This window comes from Notolepis coatsorum (genome assembly GCF_963971535.1).
Source record: "Notolepis coatsorum genome assembly, chromosome: 17".
Classification (NCBI taxonomy): Eukaryota; Metazoa; Chordata; class Actinopteri; order Aulopiformes; family Paralepididae; genus Notolepis; species Notolepis coatsorum.
Window position 1 is genome coordinate 100,590,736 of NC_140181.1, and position 27,244 is coordinate 100,617,979.

Here is a 27,244-nt window from a genome sequence, read left to right on the forward strand (position 1 = left end):
TAAAGGTTCCAACTCTTTCAGCTGAGTAACAATGTTCATCAAACTTGGGTGCTGCAGTCTTGAGTGCATAGTAGTAGAGACATATTAGTATAGTAGGAGTAGGTAGTAATATAGGCAAGGTCGATTATTTAGTGGCAAAGTGCATAATAGTAAAAGACAGTACGATGGTAATTAAAACAATTTTTTATAAAAATTTAATTTCAGATATTGATTGAAGAAGTGTGTTTTTAGTTGACGACGGAAAATTGGTGGGGTTTCGGCTGTCCTAACTGTGATGGGAAGTTCATTCCACCATTGTGGAGCGAGGACTGAGAATAGCCTGCTTCTCTTTGATGACCCCCCCCAGAGCTCAGATAGGAGTGGGTCTGAGGCTGCCAGAAGATGCAGAGCAAATGAGTGTGGTTTGTTGATTACTGTGCTCACTCAAGAAGGTGGCTGCAGGTGCACAGAGCCAATTGATTCAAGTAGGTCAGTAGGTCAAGGGGCAGCATTGCACACTGCAATTAGTGGACCAGGACTTCGATCTTTAAAGAAATATCTTTATTCCATAGTGCTTTTCACACAAAGAGCAGGTGAATTAGAACAGGGCTAGACAGGCAGACATTTCAGCTCCATGCTTTCTTCAGTGTTTAATCAAGAGTAGTGATCCCTAACGACAGAGTGTCTCCGTCATTAGGAATCTCAAGCAGCTGGGATCATTATATTCGGGGGGAGGTCCATGAAGACTTGACGACACTGTTGACGACACTGAAGCCGACCTAATCCGTGGTTATATCTAATGCTTTTTAACGACCAAAGTGTATTGGGGAATATTATTGTGATGCAAGAATTTATTATTAGACGTATAATATAATAATAATAATAATAATAATAGGGCTGTCCCCGACTAAGGATTTGTATAGTCGATTTGTAGTGGCCAAAATTAGCCGATAGACTACGGCTCCTTTCGATCGATTAGTCGACTATTCGACTAATAGGGGTCAGCCCTAAATAATAATAATAATAATAATTAATTACATGTATATAGCGCTTTTCCAGACACTCAAATCGCTCCCCACAATGTAGGGTTGAAATTGCCTCATGCACCACCACTGGTAGCACCACACGTCACACATCACACTACACAATGGCTGAATGGCTCAGCAGACAGGGATTGATATCAGCCAATTAAGGGGGAGGGATGATTAGGTGGCCTTGATGTCAGAGACCTGATTGGGAATTTGACCAGGAACGTCGGGGAACCCCCTACTCTTTGCGATAGGCGTCCTGGGTTCTTTAACGACCGAGATTCAGTCAAGACCTCGGTTTAGCGTCTCATCAGCATTATTCAAACAGTCTCTTTGCAATAGAGACTACTCTTTTTTCTCTCCAGTGCACAAATCCTATTCTAGGATTGATTTCATGCTGTTAGACTCTAAACTGATATCCAATGTTGTGTCCACACAATACCATACTATCCTGATAAGTGATCATGCTCCCATGTCACTGGATGTTAGGTTCACTAGACATAGAAAGGAACGCACCTGGAGATTTGACAACACAATCTTAAAAGAGAAGAGTTTCTTAAAATACATGTCAGCTAGGCTACCTGACATTATAGACACAAATGATACAGGGGATGTGGATGACTCAACACTGTGGGAAGCTATCAAGGCAGTGCTTAGAGGTAGCATCATATCATACGTGGCAGGTAGGAGAAAACAAATGTCAAAAAGACTAGTGGAGTTGGATGATTCTGTGTCTCAACTAGAACACCTGTACAGGGTCTCTGCGGATCCCGACATCCTGAATTCTATAGTATCTCAAAGAGATGAGTACAATACTATTTTATCTGCACAGGTCAATAAGCAATTGAATATGATAAAACAGATACAATTTGAAATAGGTGACAAACCTCAGAAACTGCTGGCACGTCAATTAAGACAGGCGCAAGCTTCCCGTGCAATACTAAAAATAAAATCAGACACAGGCACTGTTCTTACAGACCCTAAAGAGATAAATACGTATAACAAAATGTCATCTGCATACATTGATAAATGATGCTTTTGCCCCTTTATGGAGACAGGTGATATTCTAGGATGTTGTCGAATTTTTGTAGCTAGTGTTTCTATGACTAAATCAAAAAGATAAGGAGAGCATGGATCTCCTTGCCTTGTCCCACGGTATAGTGGAAACTGAGAGGAAATATCCTGGTTAGTAACTACACTTGCTGTGGGATGAGCATACAAAATCCGTATCCAGTCTATAAATACCTTCCCGAAACCAAATGCCTCTAGGGTCACATACATATATGGCCACTCGACCTGATCGAAGGCCTTCTGAGCATCCACTGAAATCACCACTGTCTCTGTATTGTGTTTCGTATAAAGTATATTGAATAACCGTCTTAAATTGTAATAAATATGTCTATTAGGAATAAAGCCCGTTTGATCCGGGTGCACTATTTTCTGAATGTGAGCTTTTAGCCGCCTGGCCAGAATCTTGCTAAGCAGCTTTGTTTCAATTTGAATCAGTGACACAGGTCTGTAAGATGATGGTTCTAACTCATCTCTGTCCTTTTTTAAAATTAATGAAATATTTGCATTATACAGCGTTTGAGGTAGTCTACCATCCGATGCGGCATGTTTAAACATACGAAGCAGCAGCGGAGATAGTTCCTTAGAGTAGTGCTTGTAGAATTCTGCAGTAAAGCCATCAGGGCCAGGTGCTTTATTGTTCGGTAATTCTGTAATTGCCTCTACTATTTCTCCTATGGAGATGTCCCTTTCCAATGCAGCTTCTGCCTCGCCATCAAGCTGAGGTAGGTTTAATTCAGAGAGAAATGCCTTAATAGCATCAATGTCATGGTTGCCATTTGATGTATACAATTTTGAATAGAACTCCGTAAAACGTGCATCTAACCCACAGGAGTCCCTTCCTCCAATTATGGAAGTGTTCAATTATTTTGGCTCTCTTTCAGGTTTTCAAATTAATTGGGATAAAAGTGAATTAATGCCAATACAAATAAATAAGGATAGCTCCTCATTGAACTCTATCCCCTTTAAGATTACCAAAGATAGATTTACTTACCTAGGAGTGACCGTTACTAAAAAACCTGAACTCTTACTGGAAGAGAATTGGAAAGTAAAAATAAAACAGTTGAAACAGAATATAGATTTTTGGAAGACCCTCCCACTGTCACTGGTTGGGAGAGTAAACGCTATTAAAATGGTGGTTCTTCCGAGATTTACATACATCTTTCAGTCAATTCCAGTATTCATACCACAGCGGTATTTCAAAAAGTTAGACTCGATTATAATCCCCTTTATTTGGCAGAATAAAGCTGCACGTATTAGCAAAAAACACTTATGTAAAACAAAAAATGAGGGTGGCTTTGGTCTTCCAGACTTCAAATGTTACTACTGGTCTGCACATTTAAACAATATGGCTTTCTGGAGAAGTGCTAACCTTACGGAGGGGCAGGGCATGGAGGAGGTCACTCCTGCATGGCTCTCAATGGAGCGAGCAGCCTGTCAGGGAACCTCTCTCCTAGCCCTTTTGAATAGCCCTGTCAAGATAAACAAGTCATTATATGAAGGGAATTTTATAGTACATAGCTCCTTGAAGGTATGGAAACAGATTAAAGCATACTTGAAAGCTCCAAATATGTATACAGACACTCCAATCGGTAATAACCATGCCTTTAAGCCATCCACTATGGACCAAGGGTTTGCTCAGTGGAAGGCGAAGGGTATAGGGAGCTTGAAGGACTTGTACCAAGAGGGCCAGTTCCTATCATTCGAGCAACTGAAGGTCAAACACGATTTACCGTCAACACATTTTTTCCGCTATCTACAGATACGGAACTTCGTAAGGACTCATGTAGATACATGGTCAGACATTCCTCAGCATCAAGCACTGGAAAATATAATTAATGTTAGACCAGGTAGTAAAGGGGCGGTGACAATAATATACCAGACACTTTTCAATCAGGTAATAGTTAGCACAGAAAGATATAGGACTGAGTGGGAGTCAGAACTGGGGATACCCCTCAATGAGGAATTCTGGGAAACATGTCTTACAAATATTCACCGGTGCTCTGTAAATGTTAGAATCAACTTGATTCAATTTAAAGTGATACACAGGTTGCACTACTCAAAGGTGAAAGTGAATAAGATGTATCCTAGCGTATCACTGTGTAACAAATGTAAAAATCAAGATGGTACCCTTACACATCAACTCTGGTCTTGTCCCAACTTACACACGTTCTGGTCTGATATATTTGACTTTTATTCAAACGTTTTTAATAAACAGTGGGAACCCTGCCCCTTAGTGGCCATTTTGGGATATAGTGACGATGTCACTAAGTACTCTGAAAATGAAAAAAGGCCGATATATCTAGGTGCTGTGTTGGCTAAAAAGCTCATTTTGAGACTTTGGAAGTTGGATGCAGCACCTTCATTTGAAATTTGGATGAGAGAGCTGGGGGAGACCCTCTACTTAGAGAGGCTTAGATTTAAAAATACAGGACGGAGAAAGGTGTTTGATACGACATGGGGACCGGTGTTGGACTACTTAAAGGGTCTGAGGGAGGATGAAGAGGATATATAAGTTCAAAATGTTACTCGTATTACAGCAATGTCTGAAGGTATAATCTCTGTGGTGTCTTGGCTTTTGGCCTTTTTCTAATGATATATAAAATGAAATATAAGTTCAAAAGGTCACTCATATTACAGTAATGTCTGAACTGAAGGTATAGTCGCTGTTGTGTCTTGGCTTTTGGCGTTTTTCTAATGCTCTGTTTTTTATTTTTTTTTTTTTGGTCTCTTTTTTTTTTTTTTTTTTAGCAAAAATCTAGCTTATTTAACTATCCTGTTTATATGTATGTATGGACCCGCCAAAAGAAAGAGAATGTTTATTCTTACTTTGAATATTTTTTGTTATATGCCGCTGGACAATTGTATTTGAACAAGAAAAAAATAAGATTGCATGTGTGCATCAATATGGAATGTAAAGTAATGTGCAATAAAAATACTTATAAAAAAAAAAAAAAAAGCGGCACTGAGCCTTTAAGGGGGAAAAAACACTAAAGTCCATGAACACAAAAAAGGCGGCACTGTGCCTTTAAAGGGCGAACAGGCAGGAATCCTCTAGCACACAGGCAAAAAGGTACACAGGAAATCTTCCAGAAACACGGGCAAAAGTACACAGGACTCTTCTTGAACATGGGCATCCTCCCGACCAGAATGCTGCCGACGGGCAACGCAGCAACCAGGGGGTCCAAGGGGAATGGGGTGAGAACACGGGCATCCTCCCGTGGAGTAATAGAGAGCGATGGCGAGCCTCACCCCAGGAACGGGTCCATGTAGAGGGAGTTGGGAAGTAGCCGGCAGGACATCTGGAGTGGGAACACTGGGATCCTCCCGTGGAGTAATAGAGAGCGAAGACGGTGTCCCACTCCAGGAAACGGCGACAGGTGGCGATGTACAGGGGTGGCACGACGTCTCACGCCGGAGACGCGGCAGTAGATGGTAGTAACAAGAACAACCCGACAAGGAGTGGAGGGGAGTCTGCAATACTAGTACTCTCCCGAGCTGATTGCAAACTCCTCTCAGGTGCGTGAAGCAGAAAAAACGGCACGCCCCCTCGTTGGGCTGCATGCAGAATTCCTCCAGTCCTCACAGTACCCCCCCCTCCACGGGAGCCACCCGGCGACCAGCCAGGCCTGCAGGGGCGGGAATGCAGGGAAAAAGAAATCTCAGAGAGGCACGAGGGAACTGACCTTGCTAGCTGAAGGGGCAGTCCTAGCAGTGGGGAACAGGGTAGCTACACACAAAGTGGAGGCCATGCTAGCTGGGGAAGCGACACATAAAGTGGGGCTAGCAGAGGGAACAGGGTTAGCTGCCAGGGCATAGCTAGCTACAGGGCCTATGCTAGCTGTAAGGCTACATCAACATAGAGCCTGTGCCAGCTGCTGGAGCTAAGCTAGCAGACTGCTGGACTAGCTGAGGAAGCCGGTTAGCTGCAGGGGCTTAGCTAGCTACAGGGCCTATGCTAGCTGTAAGACTACATCAACATAGATGCTGTGCTAGCTGGTTAGCTGCAGGGGCTAAGCTAGCAGACGGCTGGACTAGCAGAGGAGAACAAGCTGGCTGAAAAGACAGACCTAGCTGTGGGAAAGCTACACATGGGGTTAGCTGCAGGGGCTGACTCACATACGCGTCTGGGGTTGTCGACTGGTCGGGTCGTACTGTTATGGTTTGTATAGCGACCCCAATTGCACAACACAGACAGGTAATCAGAGTTAGCCAAAACAAGGGCATGATTTATTATGCACAAAAAAGCGGCACTGAGCCTTTAAGGGGGAAAAAACACTAAAGTCCATGAACACAAAAAAGGTGGCACTGTGCCTTTAAAGGGCGAACAGGCAGGAATCCTCTAGCACACAGGCAAAAAGGTACACAGGAAATCTTCCAGAAACACGGGCAAAAGTACACAGGACTCTTCTTGAACATGGGCATCCTCCCGACCAGAATGCTGCCGACGGGCAACGCAGCAACCAGGGGGTCCAAGGGGAATGGGGTGAGAACACGGGCATCCTCCTGTGGAGTAATAGAGAGCGATGGCGAGCCTCACCCCAGGAACGGGTCCATGTAGAGGGAGTTGGGAAGTAGCCGGCAGGACATCTGGAGTGGGAACACTGGGATCCTCCCGTGGAGTAATAGAGAGCGAAGACGGTGTCCCACTCCAGGAAACGGCGACAGGTGGCGATGTACAGGGGTGGCACGACGTCTCACGCCGGAGACGCGGCAGTAGATGGTAGTAACAAGAACGACCCGACAAGGAGTGGAGGGGAGTCTGCAATACTAGTACTCTCCCGAGCTGATTGCAAACTCCTCTCAGGTGCGTGAAGCAGAAAAAACGGCACGCCCCCTCGTTGGGCTGCATGCAGAATTCCTCCAGCCCTCACACACACTCTCCAGATTGGATAAAGTGGGAACGGGATACCAGAACATTTATTTTGTGTTTACTGCAGAGCGGAGGGACTGGGAGACCCATGTTACTGACTTGGGTAACTAACACTCAATATCAGTGACGGCTGTCAGAATGTAGAGCTATTATTTTAACATGTAACACTTATCTTACCCAAAACCAAGTCCCACTTACAGCCCCTTTAAGCCATAGGCTAATAAAGGTTTAAGTTATCGGTCATCATGTAGCTGGGACTCACATCTAACCCAACAGAAGACAAACACACCATCTTTCCACAGTTTATTTCCTTTTAAAAATAATTCATACAAATGCATACAGTCACAAACATATCTTTGTCAGGTTGTCAGTTTTGACCAAAAATAATTATATTTTACTGTAGAATATAGAATATGTATACTGTATATTGCTACGCCTACTACTTTACCATAAAGGGGAACAAAGTAGGCAACGGTGTAGTGCGTTACCACCAGGGATGGAACTGAGCCACTCTTTGACATTTACAATTTCAGTCCGTTATTCCAGATCGTGGCTATAATTGTAGCCAACCGCTAACGACAACAACAAGTGATTTTTTTAAGGAGAACTGAACGAAGCACCGTTCTATCTGCCAGGTGTCTGTGAAGAAAAAAAAAACAGACCGACTGAAATTCAAAATGGCTGGAGGAGTGTCTGTTAAAATAATTTGGGGCGCTACTAGCCCAGCAGCGGTATTATTTTGCGTCAGTCACCACCTCCATTTGGATTGTTTTGCACTAAAAAGCCTGGGGCCAAGAAAAAGTCTAGCTGCAGTCTGGCTAAACTTCCATCCCTGATTGCTACGCCTACAACCTTATCATAAATGGAACAACGCAGGCCCCAGTGGACTGTTAATACTACCCCAGACGCCAGAGAGGTTCCAACAAGCACCGTCACCGAGCTAGCCCGCTAACGCCACAACATGGAAGAATTTCATAAAAAAAAATAAAAAAAAAACACTAGTTTTTATATTATTTTGTTTGATCTTCTGAATGTTTTTGTACCATTAAAAAAAGGAGTATTTTCTTGTGGAATATATACCAATAACAAAGTCCTCTGGCTTCGCTCTGCGTAATTTGATCGAGTCTCTGGGTTCTAAACGTCTAAAAACACAGCGTTTCCGTTGCCTCCAGTCGCTGGCGCTCTTTAGTGACGGTGCTTTGTGGAGTCGGCCCTCCGGCGCTGTTGTTTTAGACACAGATACAACCAAGTCACATTGATACAGGCAAGCAGAACACCATATGTACACATAGACACAGAGGCCACGGGGGGGGGGGGGTGATAGAATATCACCTGTCTCCATAAAGGGGCAAAAGCATCATTTATCAATGTATGCAGATGACATTTTGTTATACGTATCTAACCCACAGGAGTCCCTTCCTCCAATTATGGAAGTGTTCAATTATTTTGGCTCTCTTTCAGGTTTTCAAATTAATTGGGATAAAAGTGAATTAATGCCAATACAAATAAATAAGGATAGCTCCTCATTGAACTCTATCCCCTTTAAGATTACCAAAGATAGATTTACTTACCTAGGAGTGACCGTTACTAAAAAACCTGAACTCTTACTGGAAGAGAATTGGAAAGTAAAAATAAAACAGTTGAAACAGAATATAGATTTTTGGAAGACCCTCCCACTGTCACTGGTTGGGAGAGTAAACGCTATTAAAATGGTGGTTCTTCCGAGATTTACATACATCTTTCAGTCAATTCCAGTATTCATACCACAGCGGTATTTCAAAAAGTTAGACTCGATTATAATCCCCTTTATTTGGCAGAATAAAGCTGCACGTATTAGCAAAAAACACTTATGTAAAACAAAAAATGAGGGTGGCTTTGGTCTTCCAGACTTCAAATGTTACTACTGGTCTGCACATTTAAACAATATGGCTTTCTGGAGAAGTGCTAACCTTACGGAGGGCATGGAGGAGGTCACTCCTGCATGGCTCTCAATGGAGCGAGCAGCCTGTCAGGGAACCTCTCTCCTAGCCCTTTTGAATAGCCCTGTCAAGATAAACAAGTCATTATATGAAGGGAATTTTATAGTACATAGCTCCTTGAAGGTATGGAAACAGATTAAAGCATACTTGAAAGCTCCAAATATGTATACAGACACTCCAATCGGTAATAACCATGCCTTTAAGCCATCCACTATGGACCAAGGGTTTGCTCAGTGGAAGGCGAAGGGTATAGGGAGCTTGAAGGACTTGTACCAAGAGGGCCAGTTCCTATCATTCGAGCAACTGAAGGTCAAACACGATTTACCGTCAACACATTTTTTCCGCTATCTACAGATACGGAACTTCGTAAGGACTCATGTAGATACATGGTCAGACATTCCTCAGCATCAAGCACTGGAAAATATAATTAATGTTAGACCAGGTAGTAAAGGGGCGGTGACAATAATATACCAGACACTTTTCAATCAGGTAATAGTTAGCACAGAAAGATATAGGACTGAGTGGGAGTCAGAACTGGGGATACCCCTCAATGAGGAATTCTGGGAAACTTGTCTTACAAATATTCACCGGTGCTCTGTAAATGTTAGAATCAACTTGATTCAATTTAAAGTGATACACAGGTTGCACTACTCAAAGGTGAAAGTGAATAAGATGTATCCTAGCGTATCACCACTGTGTAACAAATGTAAAAATCAAGATGGTACCCTTACACATCAACTCTGGTCTTGTCCCAACTTACACACGTTCTGGTCTGATATATTTGACTTTTATTCAAAAGTTTTTAATAAACAGTGGGAACCCTGCCCCTTAGTGGCCATTTTGGGATATTGATTGATTGATTGAAAACTTTATTAACAGATTGCAGAATGGGTACAATACAGTACAGCTCAATACACACAATTGTTAAGGGGATGCAGACCAGAGAAAGACTTTCGTCTTGTTTCCACCAGGGTCCCCCATTTTCAATTCATCAGGACATATATGACATACATGACATACAGATAGTCAGTACTGCTACATCTATACATTTATGACATACCAGATTTGCAAATACAGTACTGTTTGTGATACAGAAGGAGTCAAGAAAAGGGAGTATATACATTTGACGTAGAAACTGTACATTGGAGGAGGTTGGGTGGGGGGGGTTGGGTACACTGGGATATTGACAACCATACTGGGTAATTTACATTGGAGGTGGTTGGGGGGGGGGGGGGGGGGGCACACTGTATAAGCAAGCAAAACTGTACATTGAGGGGGGGGAGACTCTGTACAAACAAACAAAATTGTACATTGGACTATTGACAAAACCATACTAGGTAAATGACTGTACATTGGAGGGGGTTGGGTTAGGATATTTACAGGGGCCAGTGTTGAATTGCAGTCTCCCGTAGGTGTCTCTTGAGAGAGGTTTTGAAAGTGGGTAGTGATCCACATTCCTTTACAGCTTTGGGTAGGGCGTTCCACATTGATGTGGCATAATTGCGAAACGTGTTTAGTCCCTTATTTGAGCCGAATCTGGGTTTAACATGATTTGTGGTGGATATAGTGACGATGTCACTAAGTACTCTGAAAATGAAAAAAGGCCGATATATCTAGGTGCTGTGTTGGCTAAAAAGCTCATTTTGAGACTTTGGAAGTCGGATGCAGCACCTTCATTTGAAATGTGGATGAGAGAGCTGGGGGAGACCCTCTACTTAGAGAGGCTTAGATTTAAAAATACAGGACGGAGAAAGGTGTTTGATACGACATGGGGACCGGTGTTGGACTACTTAAAGGGTCTGAGGGAGGATGAAGAGGATATACAAGTTCAAAATGTTACTTGTATTACAGCAATGTCTGAAGGTATAATCTCTGTGGTGTCTTGGCTTTTGGCCTTTTTCTAATGATATATAAAATGAAATATAAGTTCAAAAGGTCACTCATATTACAGTAATGTCTGAACTGAAGGTATAGTCGCTGTTGTGTCTTGGCTTTTGGCCTTTTTCTAATGCTCTGTTTTTTATTTATTTTTTTTTGTCTCTTTTTTTTTTAATTTCCCAGCAAAAATCTAGCTTATTTAACTATCCTGTTTATATGTATGTATGGACCCGCCAAAAGAAAGAGAATGTTTATTCTTACTTTGAATATTTTTTGTTATATGCCGCTGGACAATTGTATTTGAACAAGAAAAAAATAAGATTGCATGTGTGCATCAATATGGAATGTAACTAAAGTAATGTGCAATAAAAATACTTATAAAAAAAAAAAAAAAAAACGGCACTGAGCCGTTAAGGGGGAAAAAACACTAAAGTCCATGAACACAAAAAAGGCGGCACTGTGCCTTTAAAGGGCGAACAGGCAGGAATCCTCTAGCACACAGGCAAAAAGGTACACAGGAAATCTTCCAGAAACACGGGCAAAAGTACACAGGACTCTTCTTGAACATGGGCATCCTCCCGACCAGAATGCTGCCGACGGGCAACGCAGCAACCAGGGGGTCCAAGGGGAATGGGGTGAGAACACGGGCATCCTCCCGTGGAGTAATAGAGAGCGATGGCGAGCCTCACCCCAGGAACGGGTCCATGTAGAGGGAGTTGGGAAGTAGCCGGCAGGACATCTGGAGTGGGAACACTGGGATCCTCCCGTGGAGTAATAGAGAGCGGAGACGGTGTCCCACTCCAGGAAACGGCGACAGGTGGCGATGTACAGGGGTGGCACGACGTCTCACGCCGGAGACGCGGCAGTAGATGGTAGTAACAAGAACGACCCGACAAGGAGTGGAGGGGAGTCTGCAATACTAGTACTCTCCCGAGCTGATTGCAAACTCCTCTCAGGTGCGTGAAGCAGAAAAAACGGCACGCCCCCTCGTTGGGCTGCATGCAGAATTCCTCCAGCCCTCACACACACTCTCCAGATTGGATAAAGTGGGAACGGGATACCAGAACATTTATTTTGTGTTTACTGCAGAGCGGAGGGACTGGGAGACCCATGTTACTGACTTGGGTAACTAACACTCAATATCAGTGACGGCTGTCAGAATGTAGAGCTATTATTTTAACATGTAACACTTATCTTACCCAAAACCAAGTCCCACTTACAGCCCCTTTAAGCCATAGGCTAATAAAGGTTTAAGTTATCGGTCATCATGTAGCTGGGACTCACATCTAACCCAACAGAAGACAAACACACCATCTTTCCACAGTTTATTTCCTTTTAAAAATAATTCATACAAATGCATACAGTCACAAACATATCTTTGTCAGGTTGTCAGTTTTGACCAAAAATAATTATATTTTACTGTAGAATATAGAATATGTATACTGTATATTGCTACGCCTACTACTTTACCATAAAGGGGAACAAAGTAGGCAACGGTGTAGTGCGTTACCACCAGGGATGGAACTGAGCCACTCTTTGACATTTACAATTTCAGTCCGTTATTCCAGATCGTGGCTATAATTGTAGCCAACCGCTAACGACAACAACAAGTGATTTTTTTAAGGAAAACTGAACGAAGCACCGTTCTATCTGCCAGGTGTCTGTGAAGAAAAAAAAAAACAGACCGACTGAAATTCAAAATGGCTGGAGGAGTGTCTGTTAAAATAATTTGGGGCGCTACTAGCCCAGCAGCGGTATTATTTGGCGTCAGTCACCACCTCCATTTGGATTGTTTTGCACTAAAAAGCCTGGGGCCAAGAAAAAGTCTAGCTGCAGTCTGGCTAAACTTCCATCCCTGATTGCTACGCCTACAACCTTATCATAAATGGAACAACGCAGGCCCCAGTGGACTGTTAATACTACCCCAGACGCCAGAGAGGTTCCAACAAGCACCGTCACCGAGCTAGCCCGCTAACGCCACAACATGGAAGAATTTCATAAAAAAAAAACACTAGTTTTTATATTATTTTGTTTGATCTTCTGAATGTTTTTGTACCATTAAAAAAAGGAGTATTTTCTTGTGGAATATATACCAATAACAAAGTCCTCTGGCTTCGCTCTGCGTAATTTGATCGAGTCTCTGGGTTCTAAACGTCTAAAAACACAGCATTTCCGTTGCCTCCAGTCGCTGGCGCTCTTTAGTGACGGTGCTTTGTGGAGTCGGCCCTCCGGCGCTGTTGTTTTAGACACAGATACAACCAAGTCACATTGATACAGGCAAGCAGAACACCATATGTACACATAGACACAGAGGCCACGGGGGGGGGGGGGGGGGGGGGGGGCTAAACGGCATACTCGGAAAGGACCGGCAGCTTTCCAACGGGCTACGCGCTAAAACCCATGTTTCTCAGCTGAGTGTCTGTGTGTTTGGACATGCTAGAGCAGAATACACCCATCCTGGTCAAAGTCTGGACTTAAATGTGTACATACTGCATGGTTATTTTGCAGTTTGTAAAAGAAAAAAACATCGCTTGTTGCTTTCTAAAGTGGTTAATTTCTCCCTTTCGGAAATGTTATGGAATTGTGCCATTTATACAGTCACATAAATTAAGCTGTTAAAGATATGTTTGGCAGCAGACTATAGCATATACTGAATTGAACATCCCGCACACTTGAACAGGCCAAAAGGAATCAGGTTTTCTAGTGTTCCTCCGTGGGTTATTTAGATATTTTATGAATGGATGTTTGTTTGTTTTTTGTTTTCGATTCTTCCTCGTAAACATTTGGTTTAATTCAAAGCAGGGACAAAAAGAAAAGAGGTCAAAATTATCTGTTCATATTTAACATACAGTATATTCAGCTGTTAATTTCTCCCAGGTCTGCTCGTCAATTTGACATAGAAAAAAAGGCAACCGTAATAAAAATTAAACAATAAAAAAAGAAGGAAAAAAGAAAAACACACGAGTAGCATGAAGCAGAAAACTAAAGTATTAAGATTGGGGAGTTGTGCAGTGTTTCCATTGTACTTTTTTTTGGCACGCTAACCTTGCGAGATAAAATGTCCTTTAAGTGCGGCAAGAAAAGGGTAACGTTTTCGCTCCTCTCGTCAGACGAACCTTGGCTCACGCGGCCGGTGACGAGCAGGTGTTTGGAAGAGAGTATGTGACACACAACGGGTCATCTTAATTGACCTATCTCAAACCCCGCCTTCTTTTTAGCAACAGCCGTGATTGGATGGAGAAAAGAGAGGGTGGGGTTTGACGATTCAGATGATCCGTGCGCTCCGGGACTCTCTTTGACGAGTGATGTTTGTTGGCGCCAGTGTACAACCTTGCCTGACGCCTCTTTGTCTCGTCCCATGGCATCGCTTCAAGATCAGGGATTGAGTTGTCACCTCCAAGCATACCATTTTGCCACCACCTTCCAGACCATCCCTCTCCCGGGCGGGTCCCTCGGTTTGGGTTTAAACTTGGGAAACATTTAGACAAGAGTCCGAAGAGAGTAAAATCACAAGCCCCAAAAATAAACGTGACAAACTAATTACATGTCAGAGAGACTTTAGCCATTATTAAGGTCTTTATCTAATGTAACGAGACGCGAAAAAGGCAAGCAGGTAGAAAAAACAAAGCACTAAGATGAGATTTAGAAGAAATAAAACAAAATGGGGGCAACTTAATTTCCTGAGAAATTGTGCAAAAAGCTGCCTCTTCTGGGGCTTGTTGATGTGGGAATACGTAAACAAAACAAAAAAAACGAATGACTTAAAATCAGATTGGTTACATAGAGAGACCACACCACCCTCATCTTCGTTAACTTATGACTGCAATACAAACATCAGTATCTTCTTTTGTTGTAACTCTAAAAACTGTACAGACAGGTTACATTCATTTCATAACCCCACTACCTCTGCTGCTTTTACATCAAACCAAAGGAAGGACAGAGAGAGACAGAGAGAGAGGAGAGACAGAGAGAGAGAGAAAGAGAGAGATGGGGGGCAGAATACAGAAAGAGAGAGAGAGCGAGAGAGAGGGAGAGAGGGATAGGATACAGAGAGAGAGAGAGAGAGAGGATACAAAGAGAGAGAGAGAGAGAGAGAGAGAGAGAGAGAGAGAGAGAGAGAGAGAGAGAGAGAGAGAGATGGAGAGAGAGAGAGAGAGAGAGAGAGAGAGAGAGAGAGACAGAGAGAGATACAGATATCCACCCTCTCAACTTTGGACAAACTACAGTCTAAAACAACAGATTCAATATAATCTTTTTTTTCATCTTTCCAAATCAACAAATATTATTACTATTATTCTCTTGTAATCCCCCCCATCACAGAAAACGGTTTGAATTCGTGAATTCGACTAATGTTGCTAGGCGCAGATGAACCTTGACCTTTACGAGTCTGTCTGGCTCAGGGCTTGTCTGATTGGAGCAGAGGACAACTGTCTAGCTCCCCGACTGGAGTGCACGACAACTGTCCCCTCCTCCTCATCCTCGTGTTCTTCTTCGTCTTTGGAGATGGACTGGCCATTGAGGACTGATCGGCAGTGAGTCGTTGATCGATCACTATAAAAAGGAGCTCAATCTGTCAAGCTGTCGTGCTTCCAACCTGTCTCTATGCAACGTGTCGCTATTGGAACTTATCGCTATGACACCGGTCACCAAGGGAACCTCTGGCTGCTAGGCAACACAGGCGGGGTGTGTGTGGCTACAGCTGGTCGTTGGGGTGCTGCTCTCTGTCGCCCTCTGGCGGTTTGACAGTGTTCTGGCCAGGTGACGGGCCGTGGGGAGTGTAACGCTCCAAGATCAACTCATGCCTGGGAGAGAGAATGTCCCAGGCAGAGAGCCACCGGTCCAGCGGCCACCTGCAGACAATGCACTCAGCCCTGAACATGTTGGTTCAAATCAATAACGTCCTAATGTGGCAATTAGTGTCCTTATTACAAGTGTTGTCTGTTTAGGTTTGTTCTGTGTTAGTATTCTTATTCTGTCTTTTGGTATTTAGCCTGTGTGTGTTCTTTGATGGTTGTATTGTATTTTGTATTGTATCAGTTCTAGTGTGTCTTCCCCCAGCTGTTGATCGTTGGTAATCATTGTTAATTAGGTTGAGTATATTAGGTTGTCCTGTTCCCACTTCCTGTTGTGGCGTCATACCTCCGTGTTACCCGTTCGTTTGTACCTTGCTGTCGTCTGCCTTGCCCTGCTGTTGTACTTTGTACTTAGTCAGTAAGTGATATTGTATACTGTTTTTGTCATCTTTGTTTTCGTATCACAGTCCGTGTTTGTAGTTAGCGCCAGCGCCGCTGTGCCTTTTGTTTTGTATTGTTTATATTCCTGCCTTGCTCCTGCCTTGAGTTCTATATTAAAGAACACCGTTGAGAAAAGCAACCACCGTCTCCTTTATACTGTCTAACCGCATATTGGGTCCTTCTTCATGCCGAATCGTAACATTATGACGCCACCATCACCGTCACCATCCAGCGGAAAGATTAAGGGGGACGATGAAGGTTCTCTCCAAATTAATGGAGGGAGATCTGTCGAAATATTCCCCAGCTAAATGGGTATTTCTGTTTCAGACAATCCAGTCCGCAGCAGACCAGTATCCGGACCAGGAGGCAGAGATGAGGGTGATGGCCGACCAGGCCGCAGTCCTCATGGAGAAGTATCGTGTCCAACCCTCTGATCTGCCTCCTGTTCGTGTTTCTGCTGTTAGCCAGGCCCAACCGACTAGCATTCAACTCACTGTTAGCCTGGGTCCTGAGGCTGGCTGGGCTTCTAAAGCTAGCCTAACCCCTACAGCTAGCCTAGCCCCTACAGCTAGCTCAGGGCCCACGATCGGCCTAGCCCCCGCCGCTCGCAGGCCTCCGAGTTCTGGCAAGGCTCGGAGGGCGGGTGGGGCTAGTGCCGCTGGCAGAGCCTCCACGGCTGATCCGGTCATCTGTGCCGTCCTGGTTCCGATCGGCGTGGTCCTGGATGTCACCGCTCCTCCTCCGGCTTCCACGTCCTGTCCAGCCTCTACGCCTGGTACGGCTACTACACTGGGTCCAGGCTCCTCATCCCTGGAGCCTACGCCACGCCTCGCCGCCGAGACCGGTCCGGTCTCCACGCCCTGCCCGGCCTCTACACCTGGTCCGGCTGCTGTGCCGGCTCCCGGCTCCCCGTCTGGTCCAGCTCTGCATCGTGGTCGGCGTCCTGGTCTTCGCCGTGGTCTTCGCCGTGGTCTTCGACGTGGGCTGCGTTGGATCCTGCTCCGGGGGTCGTCGCCGCCGCACCGCCGCTCCAGTTCTCCGGATCCGGTCCCTAGTCCGGCGGCTGGAGGGTCTCCCGTCCGGGATCCTGCTCCGGGGTCCTTACCCTCGGTTCCTGGCTCCAGGCTCCCGGATCCTGTTTCTCTCTCCACCCCCACTCTCCGGGCCCCCGTTTCTCTCCCCACCTCCCCTCTCCGGGCCCGTTTCTCTCTCCACCCCCCCTCTCCGGGTCCCTGTTTCTCTCCCCGCCTCCCCTCTCCGAGCCTCTGTTCCCTTCCCCACCCCTCCTCTCCGGGCCTCTGTTCCCGTCCCCGCCCCCTCTCTCCGGGCATCTGCGCCCGTTTTCCTCCCCCCTTGCTGCTATGCCTCTCCTGGGTTCTTTCCTCGGACTCCCGGCCCCAGTTCTCCGGGTCCTCGCCCTGGTTTTTTCCCGGGGTCCCGGCCTCCTGCGTCGCCCGTGTCCGGACGATGTTTTCGGGGGTCTGGTAGCCCCCCGTTCGGGGGGAGATACTGTAACGCTCCAAGATCAACTCATGCCTGGGAGAGAGAATGTCCCAGGCAGAGAGCCACCAGCGGCCACCTGCAGACAATGCACTCAGCCCTGAACATGTTGGTTCAAATCAATAACGTCCTAATGTGGCAATTAGTGTCCTTATTACAAGTGTTGTCTGTTTAGGTTTGTTCTGTGTTAGTATTCTTATTCTGTGTTTTGGTATTTAGCCTGTGTGTGTTCTTTGATGGTTGTATTGTATTTTGTATTGTATCAGTTCTAGTGTGTCTTCCCCCAGCTGTTGATCGTTGGTAATCATTGTTAATTAGGTTGAGTATATTAGGTTGTCCTGTTCCCACTTCCTGTTGTGGCGTCATACCTCCGTGTTACCCGTTCGTTTGTACCTTGCTGTCGTCTGCCTTGCCCTGCTGTTGTACTTAGTCAGTAAGTGATATTGTATACTGTTTTTGTCATCTTTGTTTTCGTATCACAGTCCGTGTTTGTAGTTAGCGCCAGCGCCGCTGTGCCTTTTGTTTTGTATAGTTTATATTCCTGCCTTGCTCCTGCCTTGAGTTCTATATTAAAGAACACCATTGAGAAGAGCAACCACCGTCTCCTTTATACTGTCTAACCGCATATTGGGTCCTTCTTCATGCCGAATCGTAACAGGGGAGGGTGTGTGACCGCAGGCGGGAGGGTGTGGTGTGTGATGCAGTGGAGGCTGCTGACACATTTTTTAGGTGAAGCACAAATTATTATATTATATTTATAAAACATCCCCCAATGTGTGTGTCAGTAGTGGCTGGTGAGTTCAAAAATTGGGGAGGACGGGAGAGATACACATTTTTAATAAAGTACAGACACAGTGTGGTTATGAAGACCGCAGACAGACACTACAGTTAAAGACAACAGGCACTAGTAGTAATTTATACCTTTGAGTAACTCTTGACACACACGTCACTTACACACATCACAACAATAGCTTAGTCAAAAAGGCAAATCAAAAACTATTTGTTTACAGCAAGATCAGACCATTTATCATCCTCACTGTTTCAAACACATCTACATGCAATTTCTTTGCAATTTCATGCAAAAAGAGCTTATAAAATGCATGGTAAATGTCCACCCTGGACTCACCACTGTACTTACAGCTTTACTGCCAAGACACAATAGGCTACAAGTCAAGAAGTATCACCACATCAATCCCACATGCACTCATTCCAGTACACACACACACACACAGTATACACAAACTATACTGCTGTGACGATTTCAATAAAACAGACCATTCTGAGTCAATGGTACAGAAAAACTGTACATTGGAATATTGGTAAACATATCGGTCATTCCCATTGTCCCGTGGGATTATGCCCCCCCCCCCCCCTCCCCGCGGCGATATTAATACTTTTTTATTTAAAACTTAATTTTTTAGCGTTTATCGCTTTTCTGGTCAAGCATGACCGACAGAAACAGGTTGAATGGGATGTAGAGCAGGGGAAGACATTCTGAGAAATGACGGCGGGTCCGGGAATCGAACTCGTGTCCCCCAGATCCGTGACGAGCACAGTTTTCCCCGACGCAGAAATAGCGCAGAGATATGCGGTGAGCTACGGGAGCTCCCTCCGCGATATTAATACTTGATTAGAAACACAAGCGGGGGAAAGCTACTCGCTACCCGCGACATGGTTCTTGGTGTATTAAACAGGCAATGCCACGGCGGGCTATTGAGTTCATATGCCATAAATGTCATGTATGTTGTGTATGTCATAAATGTCTATATGAATTGAAAATGGGGGACCCTGATGTAAACAAGACAAAAGTCTTTCTCTGATCTGCATCCCCTTAACAATTGTGTGTATTGAGCCGTACTGTATTGTACCCATTCTGCAATCTGTTAAATAAAGTTTTCATTCATTCATTAATTTGCTGTCTCGTTATAACACAAACAGCTCACCATGAACCATGACCAGCTTAATTACGTTAGTTAGCATCCAAGCTAGCGTGATAACGTTAGTACAGTAGTTATTAGCATCCAAGCTAGCATGATAACGTTAGTACAGTAGTTATTAGCATCCAAACTAGAAACGGCTAGGCTGCCTGCTCTTACCTGCAATAATGTTGTCATCGTCCTGGACAGATAGACTTGTTAAATCATAATATCCACACTTTGTGCTGGTCCTCAGTAAATGTCACGCCGGCGAAAAATAAGTTGCTATTAAAGTGCTAAATGTTAGATACACTAATATAGAGGTTTCGAACGTGGCCGCTCTGTTAATAAAATGTTCAATCAATCAATCAATCACGCGAGGGGAGACGCAGCCCCTCCGTGTAGCTGCAGAGCTGCAGAGTAGGAACCATTCTCTGATTGGATCTCAAGGCTGTCAATCATTCAACTTCCGTGTGGCTGCAGAGCAGCAGAGTTGGCAACATTCTCTGATTGGATTTCAAGGCTGTCAATCATTCAATCCCCCATTCAATTGCAAGAGTTTAAATGCACGGACCGTGCTTAGATGACGTTAATAGCCTATTTTGAGTGGCTATTATTTATTATTTATTTAATCCCGGGTCAACCCGTGCAGAATTCTGCACCAGTTTTTACTGCAGCCATTACTGCAGTCAATGCAGGCCTCAAGTTTCAAGTTTCAAGTTTCTTTAATAGTTGTCATACAGAAGTACAGAATACTTTTATACAAAATGCTTCTTACTGTTGCGCTCCAGAGACTGTGCAAGACAAGATAAGTATGAAATAAAACAACATAGTAAATTAGAAGTAAAAAAATTAGGTCACAGTGTTCAGTTTGAGCTCAGAGCTGTCAATTTTGGCCATCTTTGAAGAAAAAAAAATTCACTGGCATTTTTTTTACAGAGGAAAACATTTAAAAAAAAAAAAAAAAAAAAAAAAAAAATATATATATATATATATGTAAATTAATAATAATTATGAATTATGAGTGAATTTGTGTTTCACGTGTTGTCATAGAGAAACCTCCACTGGTGTGATGGCAATGGCGCCCTCCCCTGGTGGATACCTGGAGAGAGAGAGAAAGAGAGAGAAATAGAGAGTTGAAAGGAAGGAGGAGAGTGGAGGGGGGAGAGGAGAGAGATGATTGAAAGAGAGGAGAGAGGGAGAGATGATTGAAAGGAAGGAGAGGAGAGAGGGGAAGGAGGAGAGAGGGAGATATTTTGGAGATAAGCAAATCTAGAAGTCAATTAATGTATAGGCCTAGGTACATGTTGATATAAACGATATGCCATGTTATGTTGATCTGCTCCATGACTGCTCCATTATGTTATTAATTACCTATATATATACATACCCATTAGGATATTATTATATACATATTAAGCTCTATTTCATTAGTAAGCAGTGATTCAGGAGTAAAATAAAAATATAAGTCAATTATGAATTATATGAATTATATGAATTAAATAAATATATTTCAAAATTGTATTGTTGTCAAAATTATATATAATAGGGCTGTCAACACTAACGCGTTAAGGTTTCAAAATTCCATTCATTTGAAAACCTTAATGCGTTACAAAAATGTATTACGCCAAAAAATCGCATCACCCTTTTTTACCCCAACCGCCTTCCATAGCTTCGACATCCAGCCACTGATGGCTGATTGATTGATTGACAACTTTATTAACAGATTTCAGAATGGGTACAGTAGTACAGTACGGCTCAATACACACAATTGTTAAGGGGATGCAGACCAGAGAAAGACTTTCGTCTTGTTTACATCAGGGTCCTCCGTTTTCAATTCATCATGAAGGGCTGGTTGTGTTTACATTCCTGGTCACTCTTGACGTGCAAACCTGGAGAATAATGTGTGACCAGACGTTCCCTGGATGATGTATTATTATTTCATTACACAAAGTTTCCGAAAATAGATTTGGATTAAACCAAGTTTGTATGAATGATGAACGGTCTTTCCCAGTGAAGCAACGGATATTGAATACACAGGACTAGCTAATTATGTTAACGTTAGATAGCATACATTGTTGTTACCTATTTTAATCGATTGACAGCCCTAATAATTTATATATATATACAGTATACACACACTCACACACACATGAACATCGAAAAAAAAGTTTGTAAATTTGTGTTTGGTCGATTATTTCTCTGTTGTAACAATGCTTCTTGGCAAATACATTTTATTGCATTTGTGGGATGAGCAGCACATGAGTATCTGGGTTCCGCCCATGAAAAATTTGCCAAATCTTCTCTGCCAATTCCAAACAGCTTATTCTGCTGTTGCTATCAACTCTTGTTTGGATGACGTTTGAAGTCTATCAGTAACAAGGAAGAAACAACACATATTGGCAATTTTACAATTTATTAATTTAACAAACAGTCAGGAGCCTCAGTAGCGTGTGGAAGAACCATATGTAGCAGGGTGGATTATCCCTGCTTCGTGGGAACGGTTGCTGGCAGTCACAAGGTAGCTGGACACAGTAGAGCTCCGTCTGACTGCACCCTCGTCTTTGGGCTTGGAGCGTCAACCTGGGACCCGAAAGTGGGAGTGAATGGGGCCCGGGATTTACCAACCTGGTTTGGTACTCTGGTCCTCCTAGCCTCTCCGGGGCGGTCAGCAGTACTCCCCAACTCGCTCTCACTTCCCTGATTACCTCCTTGGGCCCTCCCACACCTAGTGACTGATATGCCTAAATAGATTCGTCCCTCCCGCAAGCAGTACCCTCCCTTGATGACCACTAGAAACCTTACAATGAAAAGGGGAGAGTTGGGTAGGAAGGGGTTAATTGTATTAACGTTACCCACACCAAAAGAGTTGTTAAACGGCTCATGAATGGACACGCACACAGAACTCCCATCTAATTCTTTAATGCTAATTGTACTGGTTAATTACAATGATTTAATGAGAGTGATCAAACGGACTGAAGTCCCACTATAGTTCCGTTCGTAACTCAATACCTCATAAACACGTATATTATACACCCACCTCTGGGTTAGTATCAGGGATAATATACCTCAATGTGTTTGACTCATCACCCACGTCTGGGTCAGCACCCTGTATAATACCTCTGACAGGCTTTAATTATACGGCAAGAATAATACCTCTCTAGGCTTTATTTATAATGCACCAGGTCTGTAACCTCCCCACAGGGAAAGGGTTAATTAGATGGGAAAATATTATTAAAGAACAAACACGTTATTACACTTAAAAGGAAACCAAAAATGTGGGCCCACTGTACCAGAACAAAAGTCCTATGCTAATGCTGGCATGTATTGTTAATGGGGTACCCCTAGAACTGTAGTTAGCAACCATTAGCTTCGCCCGCAGGCTGCACCACACTGTGTACTGTGTAATAGCTCCGGAGCATTGATGCTCAATTGTACTCAACCCAAAATGGCGGCCGCGCCGCACCACCACCGTCCGGTTGGCAAGATGGCGTCGAACGCTCTCGTCGCAGGTGCTAGCAAGCGGGGCTGGAGCAGGGGCAGTAGTGAGCTGAGAGCGTGTGCTGGGTGTTGGCGACCTCTGCCGGTCGGGACGATCTCCCGTGTTGGCCTGAAGTCAGCCGGTGCAGAACGGTTGTAGACAGCCGGAGCAGACTCGACGGCACGCATCTATAAACTCGCCCTCACTCACACTGAAGCTACACTCTGGGTCCCAAACAGCCCACCTGCTACACGATTATACTGTGGCGCAACGTGGTTGACTATACCACCGGTCTTCTTCAGCGCCTCGCGCTAGGGTTGCACTGGAGTCCATATAGCCGTTAGCCGCAGGCTAATTATACCGTCACACTGCTACTGTAACCCGATAACTATGGACGTCAGTCCTGTGGCTCAGTCTCTCTTACTCACGCACTATCACGGATACTCCTATGATAACCCGTCGCTCGCTCCAGCGGGGCTCTCTGGGGGTTCTTTAACGGGGCTATTCCAAAGCACCTCCCGTTGCAGCTGCGACCGTTCACAGCAACATCCCAAGCAGAAGAGAACTCGTCTCCCCTCTTCCGCCTCCATTTATTTCCTTCCCATCTCTCTCGGACACTCTCTGCATGCCACCGACCCCTGCTGGTACCGCCTGCTAGTACCGCCTGCTAGTCACACAGGGAAAAGGATGATGAATATGGTCCAGAGATACTGCGTATAATCCATATTCCAGCCGATAGAAGAAAGAGACACCCCGTCATTGTTCGTGAGAATATCAATGGAAACTAGTCAACATGTCTTTGTGCACAAAGGGGAGATAAAAGGCAAGTCAGCACATCTGAATAATAGGCATATTTTCTGGTTGCTACACATACACGGCCACAACAGTCTGGCACCTCCTCATGCTGGACACCAGCGTGGTCACACACTGCTGTGGGATGGCATTCCACTCCTCAACCAGGATTTGTCGCAAGTCAGCCAACGTGGTTGTGTTGGTCACCCTAGCATGAACAGCACGCCCAAGCTGACCCCACAAGTGTTCAATTGGGTTGAGCTCAGGACTGTTGGCAGGCCATTCCATTCTCTACACTACTAGTCTCTGATAAACCCCGCTCTGTGGGGCCGAGCGTCGTCATCTTGGAGGATGGCGTTCGGTCCCAGACTGGAGATATGGGATTACCACTGGTGGGGGGTCGGCGTGGAAAAGTGACCATAGCTCAGCGTAGGAAGGTCCGATCGAGGTCCATATCTGAGGAGGTGCCAGGCTGTTGTGGCTGTGTCTGGTTCTTCCACACGCTACCGACTGTTTGTTCAATTAATTAATTGTAAAATTGCCATATAATATGTCTCGTTGGGGCGCCCCAGTGGCGAACCACATAGCGCGCTCAGCCGCGACACAGCCGACCCGGGTTCGACTCCCGAACCCGTTGTTATTTGCCGAATGTCTTCCCCCCACTCTGTCTCCCATTCCTCCTCTGTCTCTCTCTACTGGACTGCCCAGTAGCAATAAAGCGATAAAAAAAAAAAAAACGCCAAAAAAAAAATATATATGTCTCGTTTCTTCCTTGTTACTGATAGACTTCAATCGTCCAATCCACCAAACAAGAGTCAATAGCAACTGCAGAATAAGCAGTTTGAATAAGATTTGGGGCGCTTTCATGGGCGCAACCCACATACTCAGCTGTGCTGCTCATCCCACAAATGCATGTTCCTTACAAATGGGGCACCATTTAGAAAGGGAAATAAACAGGCTTTCCAACGGTATAAAATGTATTGCCAAGAAGCATTGTTACAACAGAGAAATAATCGATCAAACACAAATTTCCGAACTTTTTATTCAATGTTTATATATATATATATTTGTTTTCATGTAAAATCAATCTGATACTACTCATAATCCATACAATTACTTTCAATCATGGAGACATTGCATATATTATGGGCTTAGAAAGGAGGGTACATTCTATGTCACAAATGAAAAAGAAGGGTCAACTGAGTGTAGGCGAGTTCACCCTCCGCTACAGCACTGCTGGTTGTGCCATGTTGCCTGTATCAGTCTCTGTGATTGGCTGTTTCTAAATTGCCTGTAGGTCTCTTTGCGCTTTGCCTTAAGAACAGAGGGACACGTGTTTGCGACCCCCTACACACAGTCAAGCATGGACACAACCGTGACCTCTGACCCCCTACACACAGTCAAGCATGGACACAACCGTGACCTCTGACCCCCTACACACAGTCAAGCATGGACACACCCGTGACCTCTGACCCCCTACACACAGTCAAGCATGGACACAACCGTGACCTCTGACCCCCTACACACAGTCAAGCATGGACACAACCGTGACCTCTGACCCCCTACACACAGTCAAGCATGGACACAACCGTGACCTCTGACCCCCTACACACAGTCAAGCATGGACACAACCGTGACCTCTGACCCCCTACACACAGTCAAGCATGGACACAACCGTGACCTCTGACACCATGTACAGATTTTCACTTCCCCTTTTCAGGCTGTTTGACTTGATCACTGATTGGAGGAGGACATTTATACCAAATATACCCCTTAGTATTTGTGTATCCTTTCGCAACCCCCCTCTCGTTATTTTGGCCCTGAACTGTGTCCCGTCAGCTCGTGTGGATTCATCGTTAATTACTTTTAGGCCCCCTTTTGAGTGTTGTGTGTTTGGCATGTGCATGGTAGGTCAATGTTAATCTCACACGCAGACCTTTAGAGTGTTGTGTGTGTTGGTCTGTGCATGGTAGGTCAATGTTAATCTCACACCCAGACCTTTAGAGTGTTGTGTGTTTGGTAGGTCAATGTTAATCTCACACGCAGACCTTTAGAGTGTTGTGTGTGTTGGTCTGTGCATGGTAGGTCAATGTTAATCTCACACCCAGACCTTTAGAGTGTTGTGTGTTTGGTAGGTCAATGTTAATCTCACACGCAGACCTTTAGAGTGTTGTGTGTGTTGGTCTGTGCATGGTAGGTCAATGTTAATCTCACACCCAGACCTTTAGAGTGTTGTGTGTTTGGTAGGTCAATGTTAATCTCACACGCAGACCTTTAGAGTGTTGTGTGTGTTGGTCTGTGCATGGTAGGTCAATGTTAATCTCACACGCAGACCTTTAGAGTGTTGTGTGTTTGGTAGGTCAATGTTAATCTCACACCCAGACCTTTAGAGTGTTGTGTGTTTGGTAGGTCAATGTTAATCTCACACCCAGACCTTTAGAGTGTTGTGTGTTTGGTAGGTCAATGTTAATCTCACACCCAGACCTTTAGAGTGTTGTGTGTTTGGTAGGTCAATGTTAATCTCACACGCAGACCTTTAGAGTGTTGTGTGTTTGTCCTGTGTATGGTAGGTCAATGTTAATCTCACATGCAGACCTTTAGCGTGTCGTGTGTTTGGTAGGTCAATGTTAATCTCACACCCAGACCGTGGCGACTTTGCTCTTACCAGAGATGAACTAGGAGGGTTCAGAAAGAAATTAAAACCCCGAGAATATTTGATAACTACGATGTGGAAATGATACCCAATGCATTGTCAGATCACTGTTATTTACTCTTAAAAGGAACATTTGGTATACTATCATCCCGAGCCCCAAGATGGCGATTTAACACGATGCTGCTTAATAACAAGGAATTCATTACACAAATCAAAGAAGCTCTTACGGTATTCCTACGGATGAATGCGAATTCGGTGCAGGACCCCAGAATATTATGGATGTCGACAAAGGGAATGATCAAGGATTTCACTGATAGCTTTTCCTCACAAATACGCAAGAATCGATGCTCAAAACTGGCTGAACTGGAAACGCTTTACTCAACGTTATTTAATTCTTTACAATACAACAACTCGGTTCAACTGGAAAATCAAGTCAATATACTAAAAAAAGAGATTAACGCCATATACAGACAACGATCTGAAATGCAAATACGTAGCACAAGACAACAGCAGTACTCCCAAGAGAGACATCGAGAGGTTTTGTTTCAGATTTTTATCATCAATTACTAACGGCCTCGTATGAAACCCTCCATCTAGACTCAGTCTGGAGGAGGGATATACCAGACCTGGAGATAGACTTTGACTGGCAAGAAGCCTGGGCAAATGTACGACTTGCATCAAGGAACCCGGACCATCAACAAATCAATCTTAACTATATTCACAGGACATACTTAACTCCTATAAGACTGAACAAAATGGGTCTTAAACAAGACTCCAAATGCTCCTTATGTACAAATGGGGACGAAGGGACATTTATGCACATGTACTGGGAATGCCCACCAGTTAAGATATTTTGGAAAGAA

The 27,244-nt window shown here is 44.3% G+C and overlaps 1 protein-coding gene across 1 annotated transcript in view; it reads right to left on the minus strand.

Annotated features, from left to right (window-relative positions):
- Positions 1 to 15,498: 15,498 nt before the first annotated feature.
- LOC311244175 (C-terminal-binding protein 1-like) overlaps positions 15,499 to 27,244 on the minus strand; it is a gene marked incomplete at both ends in the record, with an annotated part of 71,080 nt that continues 59,334 nt past the window's right edge. Inside the window, 2 exons of the mRNA XM_084333582.1 lie at positions 15,499 to 15,607; positions 17,405 to 17,575. Of these exons, the coding sequence (XP_084189708.1) occupies positions 15,499 to 15,607; positions 17,405 to 17,575 (280 nt within the window). The remainder of the gene's footprint in view (positions 15,608 to 17,404; positions 17,576 to 27,244) is intronic.